The 24,289-nt window shown below is 37.7% G+C and overlaps 1 protein-coding gene across 2 annotated transcripts in view; it reads right to left on the bottom strand.

Annotated features, from left to right (window-relative positions):
• JMY (junction mediating and regulatory protein, p53 cofactor) overlaps positions 1-24,289 on the bottom strand; it is an 81,255-nt gene that overhangs the window by 48,308 nt on the left and 8,658 nt on the right. For both annotated transcript variants that reach the window (XM_045566186.1, XM_045566188.1), the window contains exon 2: positions 8,429-8,602. In XM_045566186.1, coding sequence (XP_045422142.1) covers positions 8,429-8,602 — 174 coding nt within the window. The remainder of the gene's footprint in view (positions 1-8,428; positions 8,603-24,289) is intronic.

The following is a 24,289-nucleotide window of genomic DNA, read 5'->3' as shown; positions in this document are numbered from 1 at the left end:
TCCTGACTCTGAGTAGGTTCCAGGCTAATGTATGTGTGTATCTTAGTTTTTAATAAAGTTTAAAAATGAAGAAAAAAAATTTTTAAATTAGAAAAAAGCTTAGAGAGTAAGGATATAAAGAAAATATTTTTGCATAGTGGGACAATGTGTTTGTGTTTTAAGCTATGTGTTATTACAAGTTAAAAAATTAAAAGCAGGATAGGGAAAATAAAAGTTAAAAAGTTACAGTGAAATACAGTTAATTTATTATTGAAGAAAATTAATTTTTTATAAATTTAGTATAGCCTAAGTGTACAGTGTTTATAGAGTCTACAAACCTTCAGCAATGTCCTAGGCCTTCACATTCACTCACCACTCACTCATTGACTCACTCAGATCAGCTTAGGTGCCCTATACAGATATATCATTATCTTTTATACTATATATTTACTGTACGTTTTCAATGTTTAGATATGTTTAGATGCACCGATATTTGCCATTGTGTTAGAGTTGCCCACAGTATTCTGCACAGTAACATGCTGTACAGGTTTGTAGTCTAGGAGCAGGTATACCGTATAGCCTAGTATGAAGTAGGATATACCATCTAGGTTTGTGAAAGAACACTCTTAAGATGTTCACACAATGAAATTGCCTAAGGATGCTTTTCTCAGAAAAATCTCCCTGTTAAGTGATGCACAGCTGTACAGAGAAATTCCACACTTTGCTTATCCACTCACATGTTGATGGTTACTTGAGTTGCTTCCACTTTGGGTCTACTGTGAATAAAGCTGGTGTAAGCATTAGTGTACAAGTCCTTTTTGTGAACAGATGTTTTCATTTCTGTTATAAATAACTAGGAGTCTAACAGCTGAGTTGTAAGGTAACATACATGTTTTAACTTTTTGCCAGCCCGGGTAACATAGCCAGACCCCTTTTCTACAAAAAAACAAACAAACAAAAAAAAACAAAAAAAACAAAAAAAAAAACAAAAAACTGGGTGTGGTGATGCGTGCCTGTTGTCTAAGCTACTCAGGAGGCTGAGGCAGGAGGATCACTTGAGCCCAGGAATAGAAGGATACAGTGAGCTATGATCGTGCTACTGCATTCCAGCATGGGCAACAGTGAGACCCCATCCCTACAAAAAAATTAATAAAAAAAACTTTTTGAAGAAACTGCCTGTTTTCCAAAGTGGTTGCATCACCTTAAAATTCCGCTAGCAAAGTCTGAGAATTCCACTCATTCCATCATCCACCACCAGCCCTTGGTAGTGCCAGAATTTCATTTTAGGGTATATGATAGGATCTCATTACCTTGATTTTCATTGTTTTAGTAAGTAAACACTTAGTAGACAAAATTGTTAGCAGTGTGAAAACAGGTCATATAATCTACCTGGTATTTAGTGAAATCCCAGTTCTGTGTTCCTCTAGATGCTTCAACCACATGTTCCATAAAAGGCTCTCTTCAGGTAGATGCATCAATACTCTGAAGGCATAATTGTTAACTTTTTTTCTTTCTTTGAGACAGGGTCTTGCTCTGTCATCTAGACTACAGTACAATGATGTCATCATAGCTCAGTACAACCTCAAGCTCCTGGGCTCAAGGGCTCCTCCTGCCTCAGCCTCCTGAGTACCTGGGAGGACAGGTGCATGCCACCAAGTCTGGCTAATTTTTCTTTTTTGTACAGACAGGGTCTTGCTCTTGCTCAGGCTGGTCTTGTAACCCCTGACCTCAAGTCATTCTGATTTTTCTATTTTTTTTGTAGAGATGGGGTCTTGCTCAGACTGATCTTGAACTCCTGACCTCAAGCAATCCTCTGGCCTTGGCCTCCAAGAGTGTTAGAATTATAAGCGTAAGCCACCACACCCACCCAACTGTTAACCTTACAGTCAAAGTTAGGCAATTAAAATCCTCCAAAATCAATTCCAGACTTGACTCTAACCATAAGAGCCATTCCAGGAAGAGGATATAGAGTTTACTAGATCCTATGCCCTGTTATACAGGATGGGAATATCCCCAAAATATTTAAGACAGGTCACATATATTAAATACTACCAATTTCAAGGACAAGAGCCCATTTCTAACATTCATCATATAAAACCTTTAGGACTAATAGGAATAGCTTCTGAAGTGCTTATAGTAGTTGCTTCGGGTGTGTGGCCCTCCTGATTAAATGCTAGCTGATCACCCCTAGAATGTAAGTTCTTGTTAAATAATATATTTAGGGAGCCAAGAGCAGTGGCTCACGCCTGCATTCCTAGCACTCTGGGAGGCTGAGACAGGTGGATTGTTTGAGCTCTGGAGTTTGAGACCAGCCTGAGCAAGAGCGAGACCCCACCTCTACTACACAAAATAGAAAGAAATTAGCTGGACAACTAAAAATACATATAGAAAAAAATTAGCCGGGCATGGTGGCACATGCCTGTAGTCCCAGCTACTCGGGAGGCTGAGGAAGAAGGATCGCTTGAGCCCAGATGTTTGAGGTTGCTGTGAACTAAGCTGATGCCACGGCACTCTAGCCCGGGCAACAGAGCAAGACTTTGTCTCAAAAAAAAAAAAAACCCCACAATGATCTACCACCCCACACCTGTTAGGATGGCTATTGTCAAAAAGAGATAAGAAGTGTGGATGAGGATGTAAAGAAAAGGAAACCCTAATTCACTGCTGGTGGGAATGTAAAGTAGTATTTTCATTATGGAAAAGGAAAAGGTTACTCAAAAAATTAAAACTACCGAACTGCCATATGATCTAGTAATCCCACTTCTGGGTATATATCCAAAGGAAATGAAATCAGTAGTCAAAGAGATACCTACACTCCCATGTTCAAGGCAGTATTTTTCACAATAGCCATGATATGAAACCAACCTAAGTATCCATCAGCAAATGAATGGATAAAGAAAAGGTGTCTCATAAACACAATGAAATATTACTCGGCCTTTAAAAAGCTGGAAATCCAAGCCAAGCCTGGTGGCTCGTGCCTGTAATCCCAGCTACTCAGGAGGCTGAGGTGGAATGATGGCACAAGGCCAGGAGTTTTAGATCTAGTCTCTTAAAAAAAATTTTTTTAAATTAGCTGGGCACAGTGGCATCTGCCTATACTCCCAGCTATTCAGGAGGATTCCTTGAGCCCAGGAGTTTGAAGCTGCAGTGAGCTATATGACTGTGAAACTGAACACCAGCCCAGATGGCAGAGCGAGACCTCATCTCTTTAAAAAAAAAAAAAAAAAAAAAGATGGAAATCCTGTCATTTGCAGTAACATCAATAAACCTGAAGAATATTACATCAAGTGAAACAAGCCAGATATAGAAAGACAAATACTGCATTACCTCACTTGAACTCTCATTCTTTGGCTGAATGTTACAAACAAACAAAAAAGTTGAACTCACAGAAGTAAAGTAGAATGGTGGTTACCAGGGTGAGTTGGGGGAGATAATTGGTCAAAGGATACAAAATTTCAGTTAGATAGAAGGAATAAGTTCAAGAGACCTGTACATTACTTGATGCTCTAGTGATACTGAAGAAAGAGATCTACTGTACAATTTGGTGACTATAGCTAATAACAATATATTGCATTCTTTAAAATCACTAAGAGTAGATTTTAAGTGTTCTTACCACAAAAAAATGAAGTGAGGTAATTCATGTTAATTAGCTCTATTTAGCTGTTCCACACAATGTATATTTTGAAACATGTTGTACATAAATATAATTTTGTCAATTTAAAAATAAAAAAATTACTGCAGAAAATTTTCATCTACAGACCAATTAAATGAGAACATATAAACATTACTGAATCTTACAATCTATTGTCTATCTTGACTTTTATTTAGGTTCGCTATAAATTCAGCAAAATTTTGTAATTTTTAGTGTTCAAGACTTTCATGTATTTCATAAAGCTTATTCCTAAGAGTTTTGTGTTCAGCAATAAGGAAAATATTTTTTAAAATTTAATTTACAGTTGTTCATATCTAGAAGACCAAAAAATACAATTGAAATTGTACTGACTTTGTATCCCATTAACTGTATAAACTTCCATATTATTTCTAGTAGCTTTTTCAAAGACTCCTTAGGATTCTCTATATAAATGATAGTGTGATCTACAAATAAAGACAGCTTTACTTTACCAATTTAAGTACCTTTTTTTGTGTGTGTGTGTTATTGAACTGGCTAGGACCTCCAGAATAATACTGAATTTAAGTGGTCAGAGTAGGTAATCTTGCCTTGATCTAAATCCTAGGGGGAAAGATTTCAGTCATTTACCACTAAATATAATGTTAGGCCGGGCGCGGTGGCTCACGCCTGTAATCCTAGCTCTGGGAGGCCAAGGCGGGTGGATCGCTCGAGGTCAGGAGTTCGAGACCAGCCTGAGCAAGAATGAGACCCCGTCTCTACTAAAAATAGAAAAGAAATTATCTGGCCAACTAAAAATATATATACAAAAAAATTAGCTGGGCATGGTGGCTCATGCCTGTAGTCCCAGCTACTAGGGAGGCTGAGGCAGTAGGATCGCTTAAGCCCAGGAGTCTGAGGTTGCTGTGAGGTAGGCTGATGCCACGGCACTCACTCTAGCCCGGGCAACAAAGTGAGACTCTGTCTCAAAAAAAAAAAAAAAAAAAAAAAAATATATAATGTTAAATACATTTTCCTACATGTCCTTTATCAGGTTGAAGAAGTTTCTCCCTCTTCCTAATTCGTTGAGTGTTTTAATCACAAATGAATACGGAATTTTGTCAAATGCTTTTCTGCATTTGTAAAAATAAAACACTGGGGTCTCCCCCTCTTTATTCTGATAGTATGGTGAACTACCTTGATTGATTTTTAAATATTAAACTATCCTTGTATTTCTGGCATAAACCCTACTTGATCGCAGTACATCATTCTTTTTATAGATTACTGCATCCTTTTGTTTGTATTAAGGATTAACCTAGGCCGGGCGCAGTGGCTCACGCCTGTAATCCTAGCACTCTGGGAGACCGAGGCAGGTGGATGGCTTGAGGTCTGGAGTTCGAGACCAGACTGAGCAAGAGCGAGACCCCGTCTCTACTAAAAATAGACAGAAATTATCTGACCAACTAAAATATATATAGAAAAAAATTAGCTGGGCATGGTAGTGCATGCCTGTAGTCCCAGCTACTCGGGAGGCTGAGGCAGTAGGATCACTTAAGCCCAGGAGTTTGAGGTTGCTGTGAGCTAGGCTGATGCCACGGCACTCACTCTAGCCCGGGCAACAGAGCGAGACTCTGTCTCAAAAAAAAAAAAAAAAAAAAAGGGATTAACCTAATATATTCATAAAAAGATGTTTACACAGTTTTCTTTTTCTGTAATATTTTCATTTGATTTTGCTATCAGGATAAATGCTAGCCTCATAACATGAGAAGTACTTTCTCATCTTTTATTTTTGTAATAATTTGTGTAGGATTGCTATTATTTCTTCCTTAAATGTTCAGAGAATATTCCAATGATGTCATCTGGACCTAGAGTTTTCTTTGTTTTAAATTATGAATTATATTTTATTAACAGATAGAAGGTTACCAAAATTTTTCTGTTTCCTTGAATTCATTTTGATAGATTACATCTTAGAAAGATGTCAATTAAGAAAGATGTCAATTAAGAAAGCATGTTCATTTCATATAAGTTGTAAAATTTACTGGCACAAACTTATTTATATTCCCATACTGTTTAATACCTGTAGAATCTGTAGGGATTTAAAATTAGTTTTTAAAAAAATTAAACTAACTAGGTTTCTAAAATACATTGAGGCCGGGCGTGGTGGCTCGTACCTGTAATCCTAGCATTCTGGGAGGCCAAGGCGGGAGGATCGCTTGAGGTAAGGAGTTCGAGATCAGCCTGAGCAAGAGCAAGACCCCATCTCTACTAAAAATAGAAACAAGTGATTTGGACAGCTAAAAAATATATATAGAGAAAAAATTATCCAGGCATGGTGGTACATGCCTGTAGTCTCAGCTGCTCGGGAGGCTGAGGCAGGAGGATTGCTTGAGACCAGGAGTTTGAGGTTGCTGTGAGCTAGGCAGATGCCACGGCACTCTAGCCCAGGCAAGAGAGTGAGACACTGTCTCAACTTTTTTTTTTTTAATAAAAAATAAATAAATAAATAAACAAAACAAAATACATTGAGACATACATGTTTTTCAAATAACCAGGTTTTGGTTTCACTGATTTTTATCTATTGTCTGTCTCCCTTCTCACTGATTTCCACTCAATTTTTTCCCACTTTTATTTATCTTTGTTTTAATCTGCTCATTTTTCTGATGGTAGAAGCTTAGACAATTGATTTTAGATCTTTCTTCTGCTCCTAATATGAAAATTTAAAGCTATAAATTTCTCTATAACCACAATTTTAGCTTCATCCCTTGATATTTTGCCAAGGTTTCAGATTGAGATTTTACGGACCCAAGATTGTTTGCTTCCCAAAAACATGATGAAAAGAAAGCCCCAGATCCAAGTAAGTCCAGCCAGAATTGTCGAAGAGTCCTACCAGACATTATTAGGTCCAGAAATAGTGCAATCATTTCTGGGACATGGGAGCAGTAACAATTTGGACTAATCAAAGTGACTGTAAGTTAATGTACTTGCAAAACACATATATAACACCATCAATTCAACACATATCCTTCTTAACTGCCCTGAAGAAAATAATATTCCATTATAATAAATTCAAATATTAATAATACCACATTTGATATATACATTCAACTACTTTCCTTTCCCTTCCTTACCTCAAGGCTTTTAAATTGATGATTGATTAGCTCAGTGTGCAAAGCACACTGCACACCAATGGCATGACTGTCAGGGTGAAATGTATTTCTTGCTCTATTTTAGCCACTGATTCTGTATCTTACTAACACAAAATTTACTATAGATCTTACTAAATTAAGATTCAGAAGACTAATCTGATAGCTTGTGCCAGAAAAGCATTTTTATTGATATACTTAGTCTCAGTAACAAAAATACATTCCAATCACAGAAACAAAGGCTACAATTATTTAAGTTATGTGGCTGTAAATTACCTTCATAATTTGCTTCATTGGCTTTTTTTTTTTTTTTTTTTTTTAAGGCAGAGTCTCGCTCTGTTGTCCTGGCTAGAGTGCCATGCTGTCAGCCTCGCTCACAGTAACCTCAAACTCCTGGGCTCAAAAGATCATCCTGCTTCAGTTTCCCCAGTAGCTGGGACAACAAGGCACATGCCACCACGCCCAGCTAATTTTTCTATTTTTGGTAGAGATGGTGTCTCACTCTTGCTCAGGCTGGCCACTTGGTTTTATTAAATAGAAGTACAACATACAATATCACAGCAACTGAACGTTTGACCCTGGAGCCCTATAGAAGTGTCATTGCGTAAAGATTGCTTCATAGTTCCAGGAGGATAAAAATATGACTAGTCTCTTGTTTTCATCAAGTATACAATCTTACATAATGTTCCAATTTAACCCGCCATGCAAAAACAATTTCTTTTTTCTGAAGGGCATACGGACTGAGGGAGGGGCAAAAACAATTTATTTTTTGGAGACACAGTCTCACTCTTTCCCAGGCTAGAGTGCCGTGGCGTCAGCCTAGCTCAAAGCAACCTCAAACTCCTGGGCTCAAGCCATCCTACTGTCTCAGCCTCCCGAGTAGCTGGGGCTACAGGCATGTACCACCATGCCCGCCTAATTTTTTATACATATATTTTTAGTTGTCCAGCTAATTTCTTCTATTTTTTTAGTAGAGACGAGGTCTCGCTCTTGCTCAGGCTGGTCTCGAACTCCTGAGCTCAAACGATCCGCCCACCTCGGCCTCCCAGAGTGCTAGGATTACAGACATGAGCCACCATGCCTAGCCGAAGACAGTTTTAATGTCCTAATTCAGCAACATTTTTATGTGAATTATACGTAGTAACATGATTTGAGATCAGCTCAAAATCCAAACCCTTAAAATGTTTGCCTCAAAAAATGTAATACATACATACTTCTTTATACATGAAAACTAAATGTCATGGACTCGAAGCTCAACCATTCAATTCTTACAACTTTCTTAGCAAGTTCTTCTCAAAAATAAATGTTCCCAAAACTTCCGGTAAAGAAGTCTAAGATTACACAGTACACAAAACATTAAAAGGGAGACAGGAGTAGAAGAGGAGGGGAAGCACAGGAGAAGGGGGGATGGGGATCTCCCAGTGTATTTACAGCTTTATGCTAACTAGACCAAATTACTTTCTAAGCTATTTTCAATCCTGGCTACTCAGCAGAATCACCTCCTGAGATGCCCTAAAAATGAGATGCTCTGGCTATAACCCAAATCTACCAACCTAGAATCTTTGAGGGAAAAGGACCAGATTATCTCCATTTTTTAAAGCTCCTCTAGTAATTAATATGCATGGCCAGCCAGGCCAAGAATTTTCAAATAGGGAGCCTACTATTTAGTCTCAAAAAAAAAAAAAGAAAGGGAAAAAAATACCTTGATCTGCTGTCTTCGTAGCATGGCAAGTTCTCTCATATCTCGGAATGGCTGTAGTAAATACTGATAGAGCTCCGTAGTAGCTTCTGCGAGGCTGCTGTAGGCTTCGTCCTCCATCTGATACAAGTCCAGAAGCTCCACCATGCTCTCTGTATTCTTGTGCTTATCCAACAGCTGTGGAATAAGAAAGTTTCACTAGTAAGAAAACAAATTATAATAACCTATAAATACTTGCTTTGAACTCCCTATCATTTTGGGACTTTGGAACCCTAAAACACAGAAGCAAGTGGGTACTAACAGCACTGCTTTCTTTTTATCACTGTCTCAGTGCCTCAGGTGTCTCACCATTCAAGACCACTGGCCTGAATCATTCTTTTGGGGCTTCAAACTACCTGCCTAGGCTTAACCCTTTAAAATTTTTTCCACCATCTATTAGTCTCCAAATTTATTAGAAAATTTTTAAAAATAAATTTTTAAAAAGCCACTCCATTGCTCATTTACAAAGTAGTTTATCAGTTCTTGCAATATTATCTTAGTTTTCCCCCAAATCTTCTTGCCATTTCTTTCCTCATCCCAATTTGGAACACTTCCTCAATAACTTCATTCAATTCCCGCCTATCACCTTCTTCCAAATCAAGGTCAACAATAACAACAACAAAAAAAAACCCTAGGAGAGAATGGATATATACATACATAATGAGTGCGATGCGCACTGTCTAGGGGATGGACACGTTTGAAATTCTGACTTGGGGGGGCAGGGACAAGGGCAATATACGTAACCTAAACTTTTTACCCCCACAATATGCTGAAATAAACAAAACAAAACAAAACAAAACTCTCACCTCTACTGAGGAGTTTAATACTGGCTATAACAGATGTTTATAACTATTTGCATTCCTTGGTACCCATGTATGGTATGCATGTGTGCACGTGTGTACATTCATTCATTTAAATCTCATCTGTTGACTGAGCATCTAATACATGTGAGGCATTGGTCTAGGAGCTGGGCATCCAAATACATGATCCTAGTCCTCATAGAGCTTACAGTGAATAAAGAGAAGCCAAACATGTTTTGTAAAAATTTCAAACTGTGAAATATTATGAAGATTACAAATAAACATTTAAAAAGAACAAAATCAATACCATTTAAAACCAAGGGTCCTATGAAGAGGTGGGGAGATACTGGTAAACTATGACCTAGCTTTGAGTAGGTAGAGAAAAAAGGCTATCCAAAGAAACTTCATTTAAAAAACTGAAAGAACTATGTAGCAAGACAATACTTTCACATACTTATACTTGGTCTCCACTTTCCCAGGGACGTTATTACCTCTCCAAAAGCATAAAATTCTTCTATTCCTTCTCATACCTAATTTCCATTACTATCTTCCTACTTTCTTACTTTTAGCTATCACATCATTTTGTATGTACAATTATGCTGAATTTAGACTTCAGATTCATTTCCTGTCCAGGTTTTTGGCACAATGTGCAGCAGCGCCTACACCCTTTGTTAATGATACGATAGGCAGAAAACAATTATCATAAATCAGATAATCTACATTAAAGTGCTTTCATAACAAGTGCTATACAAATATTTGCTATCATTCTGTTTTTAAAGGCCCCTGTAATCCCAACTTTCAAAGATAATATGGAGATTTTCTACTTCTGGTATTTCCCCTTCTGGTATTGGCCGAGTAGTTCTATCAGATCAACTTTCCCACCCAGAATAACCACAAACCTTGGGGCAAAATATTATAAAACTACCTGGAGGTGCTACAGAGTGACCAAAGTAGGCAGAAACTAGAGGGGTTATCAACAATCCCTTGGAAGCAGGAAGGACCTGATTCTTTATTCATGGCTTTCAGCCTGAGGATATGTCCCAGTGGGTCCTAAAAGAGGGAAGAGGTGTGGCTAAAACTCAGACAGAAGCCCACAGTCTTGCTGGTTTGAGGACAGATTTCAGGACAACCACAGAACTAGAAAATGAGGCAGCAATGCTGAAAAGGAGACAGTTCAAGAAGTGGAAACCCCAAATTTGTATATAAACTCTACTCAAATCTCTGGCTGATCATTGGATCCACACACAGGATAGGTTCTAAGCAATCTAGGTAACATTTAAGAATAAAAACTTGGCCCGGCGCGGTGGCTCACGCCTGTAATCCTAGCACTCTGGGAGGCCGAGGTGGGCAGATTGTTTGAGCTCAGGAATTCGAAAGCAGCCTGAGCAAGAGCGAGACCCCGTCTCTACTAAAAATAGAAAGAAATTATCTGGCCAACTAAAAATATATATAGAAAAAATTAGCCGGGCATGGTGGCGCATGCCTGTAGTCCCAGCTACTCGGGAGGCTGAGGCAGGAGGATCGCTTAAGCCCAGGAGTTTGAGGTTGCTATGAGGTAGGCTGACGCCATGGCTCTCACTCTAGCCAGGCAACAGAGCGAGACTCTGTCTCAAAAAAAAAAAAAAAAAAAAAAAAAAGAATAAAAACTTAATATTTCAGCCGCTGCCTTCTACAAAAGAGGCGGAGTCTGCAGTTTGAATCCAATCAACTTGATTGCCTGCTAAAAACAAAACTGTAAAAATCAATACTCCGGGGGAATGTAACAGAATCCAGAGACTCTAACAATGTATCTCATTCAGAATGTCCAGGATATAATCCAAAATTAACAGACCTATAAGAAAACAAATACAATACTCAAAAAGCAGTCAATGGAGACCAACCTCAGGATTAAACAGATTAGGATATAGCAAAGATTTCAAAGCAGTTATTACAATGATATCAATGTACGTAAAGGAAATATACTCATAAAGAATGAACAAATTGGAAATCTCAAAGTAGAAGCTGAAACTAAAAAAATAAAAGGACATCTTACAACTGAAAAATACAATACCTAAAATAAAAAATTCACTGGACAAGTATACAGTATGGTAGTACTGAGAGTCAGTAAACTTGCAGATAAATTTAGAAAAATTATCCAATCTGAAACAGAAAAAATAAAGCCTCATGGACCAGTGGGACAGTATTAAGAGGTATTAACATACATTTAATTGGAGTTCCAGAAGAAAAAATGGATCAGAAAAATTATTTCAAGAAAAATCCTAAATTTGGTGAAAGACTAATTTAAATATTCATGAAAAGCTCTGTGAACCCCAAGAAAATAAATGCAAAAAGTTACCTACAACTAAGCTTACCATAGTCAAATTACTGGAAATCAAATATAAAAGAAAATAGTCTGAAAACAGTGAGAGAAAAACAATACGTAAGAGGAACAAGCATACCAATGAATTCTGACTTCAAATAATCAACAGAGAACAGAAGGGAAAACAAAACAAAACACAACTGTCAACCGAGAATTCCATTCAAGAAAATATACTTCAAGAACAGGCCGGGCGCGGTGGCTCACGCCTGTAATCCTAGAACTCTGGGAGGCCGAGGCGGGAGGATCGCTCAAGGTCAGGAGTTCGAGACCAGCCTGAGCAAGAGCGAGACCCCATCTCTACTAAAAAAAAAATAGAAAGGAATTATCTGGCCAACTAAAATATATATAGCAAAAATTAGCCGGGCATGGTGGCACATGCCTGTAGTCCCAGCTACTCGGGAGGCTGAGGCAGGAGGATCGCTTAAGCCCAGGAGTTTGAGGTTGCTGTGAGCTAGGCTGACGCCACGGCACTCACTCTAGCCCAGGCAACAAAGCGAGACTCTGTCTCAAAAAAAAAAAAAAAAAGAAAGAAAATATACTTCAAGAACAATGATAAAATAAACATATTCCCAGATAAATGAAAACTAGTGTCTTATAGACAGACACTGTAAGAAAATGTTTTATTTTTTTAAAAAAGTTATGAAGGTTGAAGGGAAATGATACAGATGACAACTCAGATCTTCAGAAAAGAATAAAGACTATTGGAAACAGTAAATAAACAAGTAGACTATTTTTCCTCTCAGTTTTTATACATATGAGTGTTTAAGGCAAAAATTATAATACTATATTGTGAAGTTTATATTGTATGTGACTATAATACATATTATGACACCTATAGCACAAACGACAGGGGTGGAGATGAATCTAACCCGATACACACATGTTCTTATATTTAACATGAAGTGGTACAATATGAACTTTAACTGCAGTATAATGCCTATGGCAAACACTAAAAGAATAAATAATTCAAGAAATTTATAGCCATAAACCCAATAGATTAAAGTTATATTCTAAAAACATTAAATTAACCCAAAAGAAGGCAGGGAAGAGAGGAAAAGAGAAATAAAAACCAGAGGATATTTCCATGTACATACCTGAAACCAAAAAAACAAACCAGAGGTTACAAACAGAAAACAGTCCTAAATCCAAACTCGTCAAGATTTACATCAAATGTAAGTGAACTTAACTATCTAATTTAAACGCAAGAGATTATCAAAATAGATTAAAAAAAAGCAAGCCCCAAGTATGTGCTGCCTACAAGAGATGAATTTTAAACACAAAAACACAATCACTTGTCAGTCTTCTGGCTAAGATTAAGTGTAATATAAAGACATAAATAAGTTGAAAGCAAACAGGAAAGCCTAACAGGGCTAGAGTGACTGTATTAACATCAAATAAAGTAGACTGCAAAATACAGAGTATTAATGGAGATAATGTGGAACATTCCATAAAGACAAAAGAGCCAATTCATTGGGAAGATACAACATATGTATCTACCAATAGAGTTTCAAAGTACATGAAGCAAAAATGGAACGAATTTAAAAAAGGAAGCAAAGACAAAGCACAAATATTCAGGGCAACTTGAATCTGTGCTCCTGGGTTGCAAAAGCAAAAAAAAAAAAGGGGGGGGGGAAGCAAAGAGTCCACTGTCCACTTGCTCAAGGCTTCTTGGGCATGGCTGCTCCAGGTTATGGTCCTCAAATTTGGCTCAGAATAAATCTCTTTAAAATTAAAAAAAAAGGAAAAAAAAGCAAATTCACAATCTGAGTTAAAGATTTTAACATATCTCTTTCAGCAATTGATAGAACTAAAAAAATTCAGTAAAAACAAAGATAATCTGAACTGGCCTATATCTATTCAAGAAACTGAATCAATAAGTAATAACCTTCCAAAAGCATCAGGCCCAGACAGGTTAACCAGTTGAGTTCTACCAAATATTTAAGGAAGAAATACCAAATGCTGTACAATCAATCTCTTCCAGAAAACAGAAGCAGAGGTAATACTTTCTAACTCATTCTATGAGGCCATTGTTAGCCTACTACGAAAAACAGACAAAGGCACTTCAAGAAGGAAAATCTACAGATCCTTTACATTATTTCTCTGTCCTAGCCACAGGATCTCCTTGCACGCTCCTTCCCTGGGGATTTCATTTGCACTTGCTTCTTCCTCTGCCTGGACACTCTTCACTCAGATATCCACAGATACGGCTCCCTCACTTCCTTCAGGTCCCTGCTCAGATGCTATCTTCTCATTGGGGAATCTCTTGGACAATCCTATATAAAACGGCTAGCTTCTCACCACCACCATTACTCCTCTCCCTCTTCCTCCATGTAGTTTTTTCTGTAGCACTCCTCACCATCTAACATCCTGTATATTTACTTGTTTCTGTATTGTCTATATGTTCTTACCAACACTGCAATATAAGCTCCATTAGGGTAAGAACTTTGCTTTGTTCACTGCTGTATGCCTCAGCAACTAGAATAGTACCTGGCATATCGACACTCAACAAATGCTTGTTGTAAAAATCAAGACAGAAAAGCTATAGACCAACAGCTCAAATGAACACAGACACAAAAATCCTCAATAAAATATTAGCAAATTAAATCTAACAATGTGTAAGAAGAATTATATACTACAACTGAATGTGATCTGTAAGGCATGCTCAACATTCAAGAAATCAATTAATGTAATCTATCACTGTGGTTCCCAACCGCTGGGGGAGGCTGAAGCAGGAGGCTCTCTTGAGCCCAGGAATCTGAGGCTGCAGTGAGCTATGATCACACCACTGCACTCCAGCCTGGGTCACAGAATAAAACTCTGCCTCAAAAAAATAAAAAATAAACTTAAAAGGGTGAAAAAAAATGGGTAAAAAATGGAAAAGGTTCACAGAAACAATTTCTAAGGAAATGAATATTCACTCATAAGAGAAATGCAAAACATACTGCAAACTAAAATTTCACAGATAAGATGAAAAAGCTTTTGAAAATATATGGCTGTTGAAGAGAATACAGAAACAAAACGCAACTTCCTTTGTCTGAGAGTGTAAACTGGCACATCCTCTACAGAAAGCAACTTAAATAAAATGCACATTCCCTTTGATTCAGCAATTTCTTACAGAAAGGTATCCTAAGATGTACTTGCACATATAGGCAAAGATATGCTATTTTAATAGCAATTAAGTAGCAATTCTACTGAAGTATTTATTATGTAGCAATTCTACTGAAGTATTATGTAACACTAAAAGATATATAGCCCCTTAAGAGAAAAAAAAAACAGATTAGAGAGTATGCTACCATTTGAGTTTTTTACAAGCTCTACTTTTGCTAAAGGATAAAAAATTACATCTAGATAGGAGAAATAAATTCTAGTGTTCTATAACACTTTAGGATGACTATAGTTAACAGTGATAAATTATAGTTTCAAATAGTCTGGAGGATACTGAGTGTTCCCAGTACAAAACAATAAATGTTTGAAATGGATATGCTGATTACCCTAATCTGATCACTATACGTTAATATGCATGGAAACATCACTATGTACCCCATAAAATGTACAATTATTATGTGTCAAAATAAAATAAATTTTAGGCCAGGCGCGGTGGCTCATGTCTGTAATCCTAGCACTCTGGGAGGCCAAGGCAGAAGGATAGCTTGAGCTGAGGAGTTTGAGACCAGCCTGAGCAAGAGCAAGACTCCATCTCTACTAAAAACAGAAAGAAATCAGCTGGACAACTAAAAATATATAGAAAAAATTAGCCAGGCATGGTGGTGCATGCCTGTAGTCCCAGCTACTCGGGAGGCTGAGGCAGGATTGCTTGACCCCAGGAGTTTGAGATTGCTGTGAGCTAGGCTGACACCACAGCACTCTAGCCCGGGCAACAGAGTGAGACTCTGTCATTCATTCATTCACAAATAAATAAATAAATAAATATAAAACAAAACAAATTTTAAAGTTGGTATCCACAGATCTTTGTGACACTATCTGAAAGATAGATAACAAACTCTTATGGGTGGCTGCCATTGAGAAGGGGAACCAGCAGACAGGGGAATGGGAACAGGGGGATGAAAACATATTTCTTATATATTCACGTATACTTTTTGAATCATCACTCATCTAGTCAATACATTTTTTTTTAGGTAAGTTTCATACCCCATTCTTTCTCCACTTCCCCACCCCAAAGGTATTTTGGCTTATACATCTAAGAAGAAATATTAAAGTATCCCCTTTGCCATAATATCTAAAACTACACACACAACTATTCCAAAAGATGCAGTATGAGAAGTCTGAAAATAATACATGCTTCTCTTACTGTGCCCTCCTATTTTTCAGAAGTGACTAAATCATGTGTGGAATTGTCTCTTTTAAGCTACAATTGAAAAGTAGGATTATGAAAGTAATAGCAGCTGCCATGGAATGATGAATTTCTAATCATGAGGTCTTCTCAGGTGCTAGAAATCAGCTGTAACTGGCGGCAAAGGTGCTCACTTCCATCACGGCTTACCACCTCAAGTCCGCAGCATATTAGGAACAGAATAAACACATTAAGGAATGATGGGACAAGAAAATTGAAAAATAAATGAAGTGTAATAACAAAAATGAGTCTTTATAATGAATTATAAACTATCCTTTTACAGTTTTAAAGGTAAAAATGCTCTGTTGCAAGAAAACATACATTCACAGAAGTCCTTTATCTTTACTTGAAAACAGAACACTTTTAGGTAACGATTTTCTACCAGGTTTCAGGAATAGCTAAGGGGAAAAATGGTAGTAACATCTCTCAATAGTGAAATTCCCCCGAGTCATTTACAAGTGATCAAATGCCACAATTCAAAAGCAAGAGAACCTTCAGACATTAAGCTTCTTCTTACAGGGACACTAAAGTAAATGTAATACGAACAGTTTAGATACTACTTTCAGCCAACACAAAAAACATCAAGTTATTGTATGCTTATTAATTAAATCACTCTACCACTCTATACACATATGTGCAACCTGTGCAACAACTAAGGGCAGAAAATCACTTATTCTATTCAAATACTAACATATTTATAATTTCCGACATGTCTTTTATCCTCAAACAGAATAGTACTTTACAAAGCTGTTCTGCAGCAACTGAACTTGATACTCTTGCAGAAAGCCCAGGGCATCTCGCCTAACACTGCTAATTTATTAATCTGCCTTCTTTGCTATAAAGTTTCATGTTTCTCCAATACTAGATTACCTTAAAAGCATTTATAACTTCAATTGTTCAATCTGTTTGAACCTAAGTATCTGCAAATAATTTTAAAGGAAATGCATTTTATAGCTTCATTTCAAAAATGCAACTTACTAAACATTATACTTTAGTCTAAACCATTTCCTATAACTCATGATAAAAAACAAGTAAAATACCAATCAATAGCCTGTTATAATTACATAATTTAATTTTCTACTTTGCTAACCCAAAACTGACAAAATCCAGGGAATAAACTAAACTGTGGGCCTTTGCACCTTATAAACTGCAAAATGCTCATGGTGCTATAAGTAATGCACACACAAAAAGAGTAGAAAGAAATTGTAAAAAAAGTTGGATTATTTAGAATTAAGCATGTTTGGGATAGAGAGGGAAAGAAGGCCCGAATTTAAAATGTGGAAGATGCATCTAAAATGTGAAAAATGCAGGCTTGCTAAATTTGAGAGGATTCACTGAGAGACATACTAAGTAAGAATGCAGATGAATCTAAATGAGACTATAACATGCCTGCAAAGGATTTCAGAAGAAGCACTCAAGCTCAACCAATACAACATAAGAACAGGCACAAGCCACGTGTGTTGGCTCGCACCTGTAGCCCTAGCTACTCAGGAGGCTGAGGCAGGAGGATTGCTTGAGCCCAGGAGTTGCAGTGAGCTATGATCATGCCACTGCACTGTAGCCTAGGGAACAGAACAAGATCACGTTGTTTTATATATTAAAAAATAAATAAAAAATTAAAAACACACACTAGTCACAGCAGGACTCAAACAGAAAGGAAGGACAAAGAGCTATGGAAAGTAAAACTTTGAATTAGTTTTGCTTCAAAATCTGACACATCTTTTGTGAGGCATGGTGGCTCACACCTATAATCTCAGTGCTCTGGGAGGCCAGGAGTTCAAGACCAGCCTGGGCAACACAGAGACTTCCTACCTAAAAAGAAAATCTGACACATCTCCCGTGCAACTTTTTAAAATTTATTTATTTTTTCTTACAGACAGGGTCTCACTCTGTCACCCAGGCTGGAGTGCAGTGGCTCAATCATAGCTCACTGTAACCTCGAAGTCCTGGCTTGAGTGATCCTTCAACCTCTACCTCCCAAGTAGCTAGGAGGTACAGTAGTGTGCCACCATGCCCAGCTATTTTTTAATTTTTACTTTTATAGAGATGGCCATGTTGCCCAAACTGGTCTGGAACTCCTGGCCTCAAGCCATCCTCCCACCCTTGCTTCCGAAAGTGCTGGGATTACAGGTGAGCCACCACGCCTGCCCTCTTGTGCAATTTTTAGAAAATAATTTTGCTCTGTTGATTTACTTAAGACATGAAGCAGAATTTTATAAAGCATTTTTTTTTTTTTTTAAGAGATAGGGTCTCACTCTGTCACCTAGGCTATGGTGCAGTGGCGTCATCTGGCAGGTCTGAAAGTAGCGAGTTATCTCACTTGATTGTTCAGTCAGTTACAGATTGAACTCTTTGTTCTACTACTTTCCTCCCTTCTCACTACTGCACTTGACAAGGAAAGGAAAGGAAAGGAAAGGAAAGGAAAGGAAAGGAAAGGAAAGGAAAGGAAAGGAAAGGAAAGGAAAGGAAAGGAAAGGAAAGGAAAGGAAAGGAAAAAGGAAAGGAAAGGAAAGGAAAGGACAGAACACTGGCATCATCATAGCTCACTGCAGCTACGATGCAGTGGACTCTTGAAATCAAGTAATCCTCCTTCCACCAAGCCCAGCTAATTAAAAAAAATTATTTATTTTTTTATAGATACAGGGGTCTATGTTGCCCAGGCTGGTCTCAAAACTCCTGAGTTCAAATGATCCTCCTGCCTGGGACTACAGGCACATGCCACTATGCCCAGCTATAAAGCATTAATTAGATATATTAGCCTAATAAGTAAAACACATCTTCCTTTCCCTCCTTTCTAGCTTCCCTCATAGATACCTTTTTTATTTGCCCCCTCCCCCTACAATCTAATTCTGATAACAATGAACTCTTAACATAGGAGGTATGAACTACCTGATATTTCAATCAAAACTCTGCTTAAAGAAAAAATTTCCCTAGGGCAAGGACCCTCAACTTTTATCAGGTTCTTATAGCAATCAGTGACAATAGCTTAAAATCATTTTTTTAAGACTCCCTAAAAATCAGTGCAATAGAGAAAACTGCCAAATGACCCTGTGCCACTTACTCCTTTCCCCAATCCTATTCAACTTGTCTTCTAACCCAGTAATCAATTACAAATAGAACAAGAGAGAAGATACTTCCTGTGCTTAATTATGGAGTCCCCATCCTATACTTGTGGCAGTTGGAGTTAGTGCTGGGTCATCTCTTTGACTTCAGCAGTATAAGACTGATACCATCTTTGAAGATCTTGAGATGACTTTTAAAGTCCTACATATAAAATTAAAACTAGAATCTCCTGAACACAGTATTACAACTCTTTTCCCTAATTGGAGGTGTCAAACCCAAGAATGAGCGCACCTTTTTTTTCTTAATTAGAAAGATGTTTAAGGAGCAATATAAAAATCTACAAATATCTTCACCATAAATTATTAAAACATGCAAATAATTATTTTCTGGGGAAAAGGGATGACTTACAATACTCAAATGGAAGGGGCCTATCTCAGCAATAAAACAGGATCTGTGGCTGTGGGAACTCCCTTTAGGTCTATTGTGTGTTTCCTCTGGTGACAAATAAGAACCAATGCCACATATTTTCCACATTCACAAAGCACACTGCCCATCTGTTCTTGTGTTGTAAAACTTTTTTTTTTGTTTTGAGACAGAGTCTCACTCTGTCACCTGGGCTAGAGTGCCGTGGCGTCACCCTAGCTCACAGCAACCTCAAAATCCTGGGCTCAAGTGATTCTCCTGGCTCAGCCTCCCAAGTAGCTGGGATCACAGGTGCATTCCACCACGCCCGGCTAACTTTTCTATTTTTAGTAGAGACAGGGTCTCACTCTTCCTCAAGCTGGTCTTGAACTCCTGACCTCAAGCAATCCTCCCACCTCAGCCTCCCAGAGTGCTAGGATTACAGGCATGAGCCACTGTGCCTAGACTGTAAAACTACTGAATCACTTTTATATTATATCCATGTTAATTATTTGTTAATACTGTTACTACTGAAATCTAACTTTAGAAAGTATAAATATAGGCTACTGACAGTAACTACCCAAGCTGATATTTAAAAATGATTTTCAGATTCTTTTATTATTATTATAATAATAATAAATAGAGACAGGGTCTCACTCTTGCTCAGGCTGGTCTTGAACTCCTGAGCTCAAGCGATCCTCCTGCCTCGGCCTCACAGAGTGCTAGGATTACAGGTATGAGCCATCACACCCAGCCGATTTTCAGATTCTTAAAGTTAAGTCGTAAATCTTATTGCATTTTACTCCTGGAGAAACACATACCTCTCATTAAAATGTACATACATGCTCTGTACATACATGTCATATACAGAAACCAATTTTAAAATGCAAACTTAGGGCTAGGTGCGGTGGCTCATACCTGGAGTTCCAGACCAGCCTGAGTAAGAGAGAGACCCCGTCTCTTAAAATTAAAAAAAAAAAAAAAGCAAACTTTGAACATGTGGAGAAGGGCACAGGAAAATAAAAAAGAAAATAAAACATATCAAGGAACATCTACTGAGCACCTAACTGCATACACTAGGGGATCTGAGGTGTTAGAAGACAACAAAATCTGTCTTGTCTCTTAGGGGCTTACAATGCATTCTAAAGGCGGAGGGCATAAAGAGAAAAACCAAGGCAGGAGTTGTGTGCAACATGAAGGCCTCTCCGATTTCTCAATTTCTAACAGAAATTTTGGATTTCTGTCAGTGGTCTGAAATGACTTTCTAAAGGAGTAGCACTTGATCTAGCCCTAGAAGAAGTGTGGAACTTAGACAACCAAAAAAGGCAGGCATAATGGGATGGTGTTCTGTACAACGGAGTGAAAACAGAAAGTGCATATGGTAAATGCAGCAAATAATGGATTTAAAAGTTTGGCTAGAATAAAAAGGTCCAATGTAAAGAAGAGAGCAAGATTAAGACTAGCAGGCTAACCAAGATGTGGATGATGCTGAATGCCAGGAATCTGGATGCTGTCTACAGGACAATGATAAGTAATGGAAGGATTCAGTTTGTTGTGTGTATGTATTAGGGCTGGAGGTGTGGGTACCAAGATGTGCAAAGCAGTGCTTTAAAACAGTATGGGAGCAAAACATAGAAAAGCTACACTGGAGGAAGATGCTAGAGGAGAGCCAAAACCACTCCAGGTTTTGGACTAAGAGACAGGACTAAGCTGGGTGCAGAAGCAACAGGGGAAAGTATTAATAATATAGGAACAGAGAAAAGCATGAATGATTCTGCAGTTCAGTTCTAAAATTCCTATTTAAAATTTCTGAATCACCATGCACTTACCAATCAATGTGCACATATAACAGTGTTTCTTCCCCTCACACTGAAAAAACTTGTAAAATCAATCATGTGTCATAATGGCTTCTTAGAATCAACAAACACTAGATTTGAAAGAACCGAATAATTCTGGAAATTGACAGGGCTGGGGCAATTGCAGGGAAATAGCAAACTCAGACTAAAGACAGCTACTCCAGATAGAGCCACAGACCAAGCCAGGGATGGCAGATAAAAGATGTGCTCTGGGTAAATGGACTGAATAGGAGGAAAGGCAGGACATCCAGGTGCAAAGGGAAGTTGGAAACGCAGGACAAGTTCCCTGGGATGAGGGATGACCACAGAACAGGAGGAGAATGAAATTTCACTCAATAAATATCTTAAGACTCTAGGGGCACAAATACAAATATATGGTTATCAAACACCAGTTTTAAAAACAATCTCCTTATGTTACATAGGAAACTGATAAAATCAACTCATTAAAAACTCAGAATCTATATACAGTACATATACTTTCCAAGATGGCTAAAGACTGGTAATGAGGCTCTTAAGCTTAGCACATGTTCTTCTACAATGGCTTCACATTTCAGAGTGACCACAAACTGGTTCAATTAGCTAGCTTACCTATATTTATATATACAACTCAGGAGTGAGGTGAAGCAAAATCTGCATTAACCATCTGGTAACACTGTACCCCTAAGTCCTTGACCTTCCCTGTAATAACAACACTTACAAAATCAATATGTAAAACATAATATTTATAATAAAGAAACTGAAAATATGCCCAATTGTCTTAAACCACATTAACTTTTTACTCTTTCCCAACCAAAAAAGAATGGACATTTTCGAATAAATTGACTTGTAAAAAAAGATCAGTATATGTAAATACCTAAATATTCTTCATAAGAAATACAAGTCTGGATCCTCTGAACACCATACCATATTAATGAAATAAAGGTAAAGAGAAGTCAATTATAGACAGTTCTCAATTATCAAACATACTGTATCCTAAAGGCACACTTGTTTTTTCCTACAAACAATATTGTAAGTGGTATCTGGACTTCCAACCACATGACCCAAAACTACCCCAAATAGTGATAAATATATACAAGTACAAAGAAAAATATTAAAATACATTTTGTAAAAGTAATAAAATACTGATTAGAAATGCCAGCACTTAAAGAAAGAAAAGTAGGTATAATTAGAAAGAATAAACAGACGAGTGGAATTGGTAGTGAAGCTTAAGGGGCTGTTCTGTTTTCTTTCTTTGATTTTAACTGAATTGAAACAAGGTTTCCCACCATTGCCCAGGCTAGAGCACAGTGGCACAATTACAGCTCACTGCAACCTCCAACTCTTGGGCTCAAGCAATCCTGCCTCAGTCTCCCAAGTAGCTAGGACTAAAGGCATGTAGCACCAAACCCAGCTAATATTTCTTTTTTGTAGAGACAGAGGTCTCGATATGTGGCCAAGGCTGGTCTTAAACTCCTGGCCTCAAGTCATCCTCTCATCTTGGCCTCAGAAGATACCAATCTTTTGAGTCTAGGGAGACGGAAAATATGAAATTTCATGGAAAAAGGGAAACTGATTCAGTAACTGGGAAACAATACAGGTAGACAAACAATAAGAAATTCAGTTTTGGAATTCCTTCAAGTTTTTAAGTTCTAAACCCACAAACATGTTGATACTTCAGATAAGAAATACCTATTCCTCTATCCAACTCATTTAAAATAATTTCCACCAAAATAAGTAAAATAGCCTTACTTCAAATTTTAGGTATCAGGAAGTTCAACATATACAGTAAAATCTGCTCAAGAGCTAACTCCACCAGCCTGAGCAAGAGCGAGACCCCGTCTCTACTAAAAATAGAAAGAAATTATATGGACAACTAAAAATATATATAGAAAAAATACAGGCGCATGCCTGTAGTCCCAGCTACTCGGGAGGCTGAGGCAGGAGGATCGCTTATGCCCAGGAGTTTGAGGTTGCTGTGAGCTAGGCTGACGCCACAGCACTCACTCTAGCCCAGCACTCACTCTAGCCCGGGCAACAAAGTGAGACTCTGTCTCAAAAAAAAAAAAAAAAAAGAGCTAACTCCAAGGTCCTCCAGGAAGCCAGTGACTGTTTACAAAAGCAAGCATCTAGGCAGCTGAAATATCATTTTGTTTTAGCAAAATAATGAATGTCATTCATTCCCATGAAAATTTCAAGCTTAAATATTGCTACTCTAAAGTTAATTCACACCCTCTTTTTTTTCTTGTTCCTTTTTATTTTTTGAGACAGAGTCTCACTCTGTTGCCCAGGCCTAGAGTGCTGCGGCATCAGCCTAGCTCACAGCGACCTCAAACTCCTGGACTCAAGCAATCCTCCTGCCTCAGCCTCCCGAGTAGCCGGGACTACAGGTGCCTGCCACAACGCCTGGCTAATTTTTCTATTTTTAGTAGAGATGGGGTCTTGCTCTTGCTCAGGCTGGTCTCAAACGATCCTTCTTTCCACTAAGCACCAAATACACAATGTAGTCGGATGCTTCAGAAAAACGCACCTGCCTAAACTAATTCCAAGCAGCAGAATGAACTGGCGACCAATTTTATTTAAAATTTCTTCCTGAAGAAATACAGGATTCATCACTGTATTCTCCCAATGCCTATATCACCTGAATGCATTACTGTTTGTTAAATAAACTAAGACCCCAGCTACCATCCTCAAACCTTAAAGTTACAAATAAAACCCCAAATCATTAAAGTTACTTCTTATATTTATCCTTAAAGTCATTCTCCTCTGTGAAATGTCTAACCTATCAGGCCTAATTTTATTTTGTAGCCTATTTTATAGAATCTTCACTACAATCTGAAAAGTCTACTGTATATAATTACAACCTTAGATAATTTAAAATTCAAGGACAAGCATAAAAAGACAATTCCCCACATTTAAGAAAATTCACAAAATTTTCTGGCTTTTTGCTAAACAAATCCTTCTCTGCCCCTATGCAGTTTTAATAATTTACATACTCTGTGGTAAGGCTACTTGGTA

Source organism: Lemur catta, chromosome 12, assembly GCF_020740605.2.
Source record: "Lemur catta isolate mLemCat1 chromosome 12, mLemCat1.pri, whole genome shotgun sequence".
Lineage (NCBI taxonomy): Eukaryota > Metazoa > Chordata > Mammalia > Primates > Lemuridae > Lemur > Lemur catta.
This window is presented reverse-complemented; position numbering and strand designations above follow the sequence as displayed.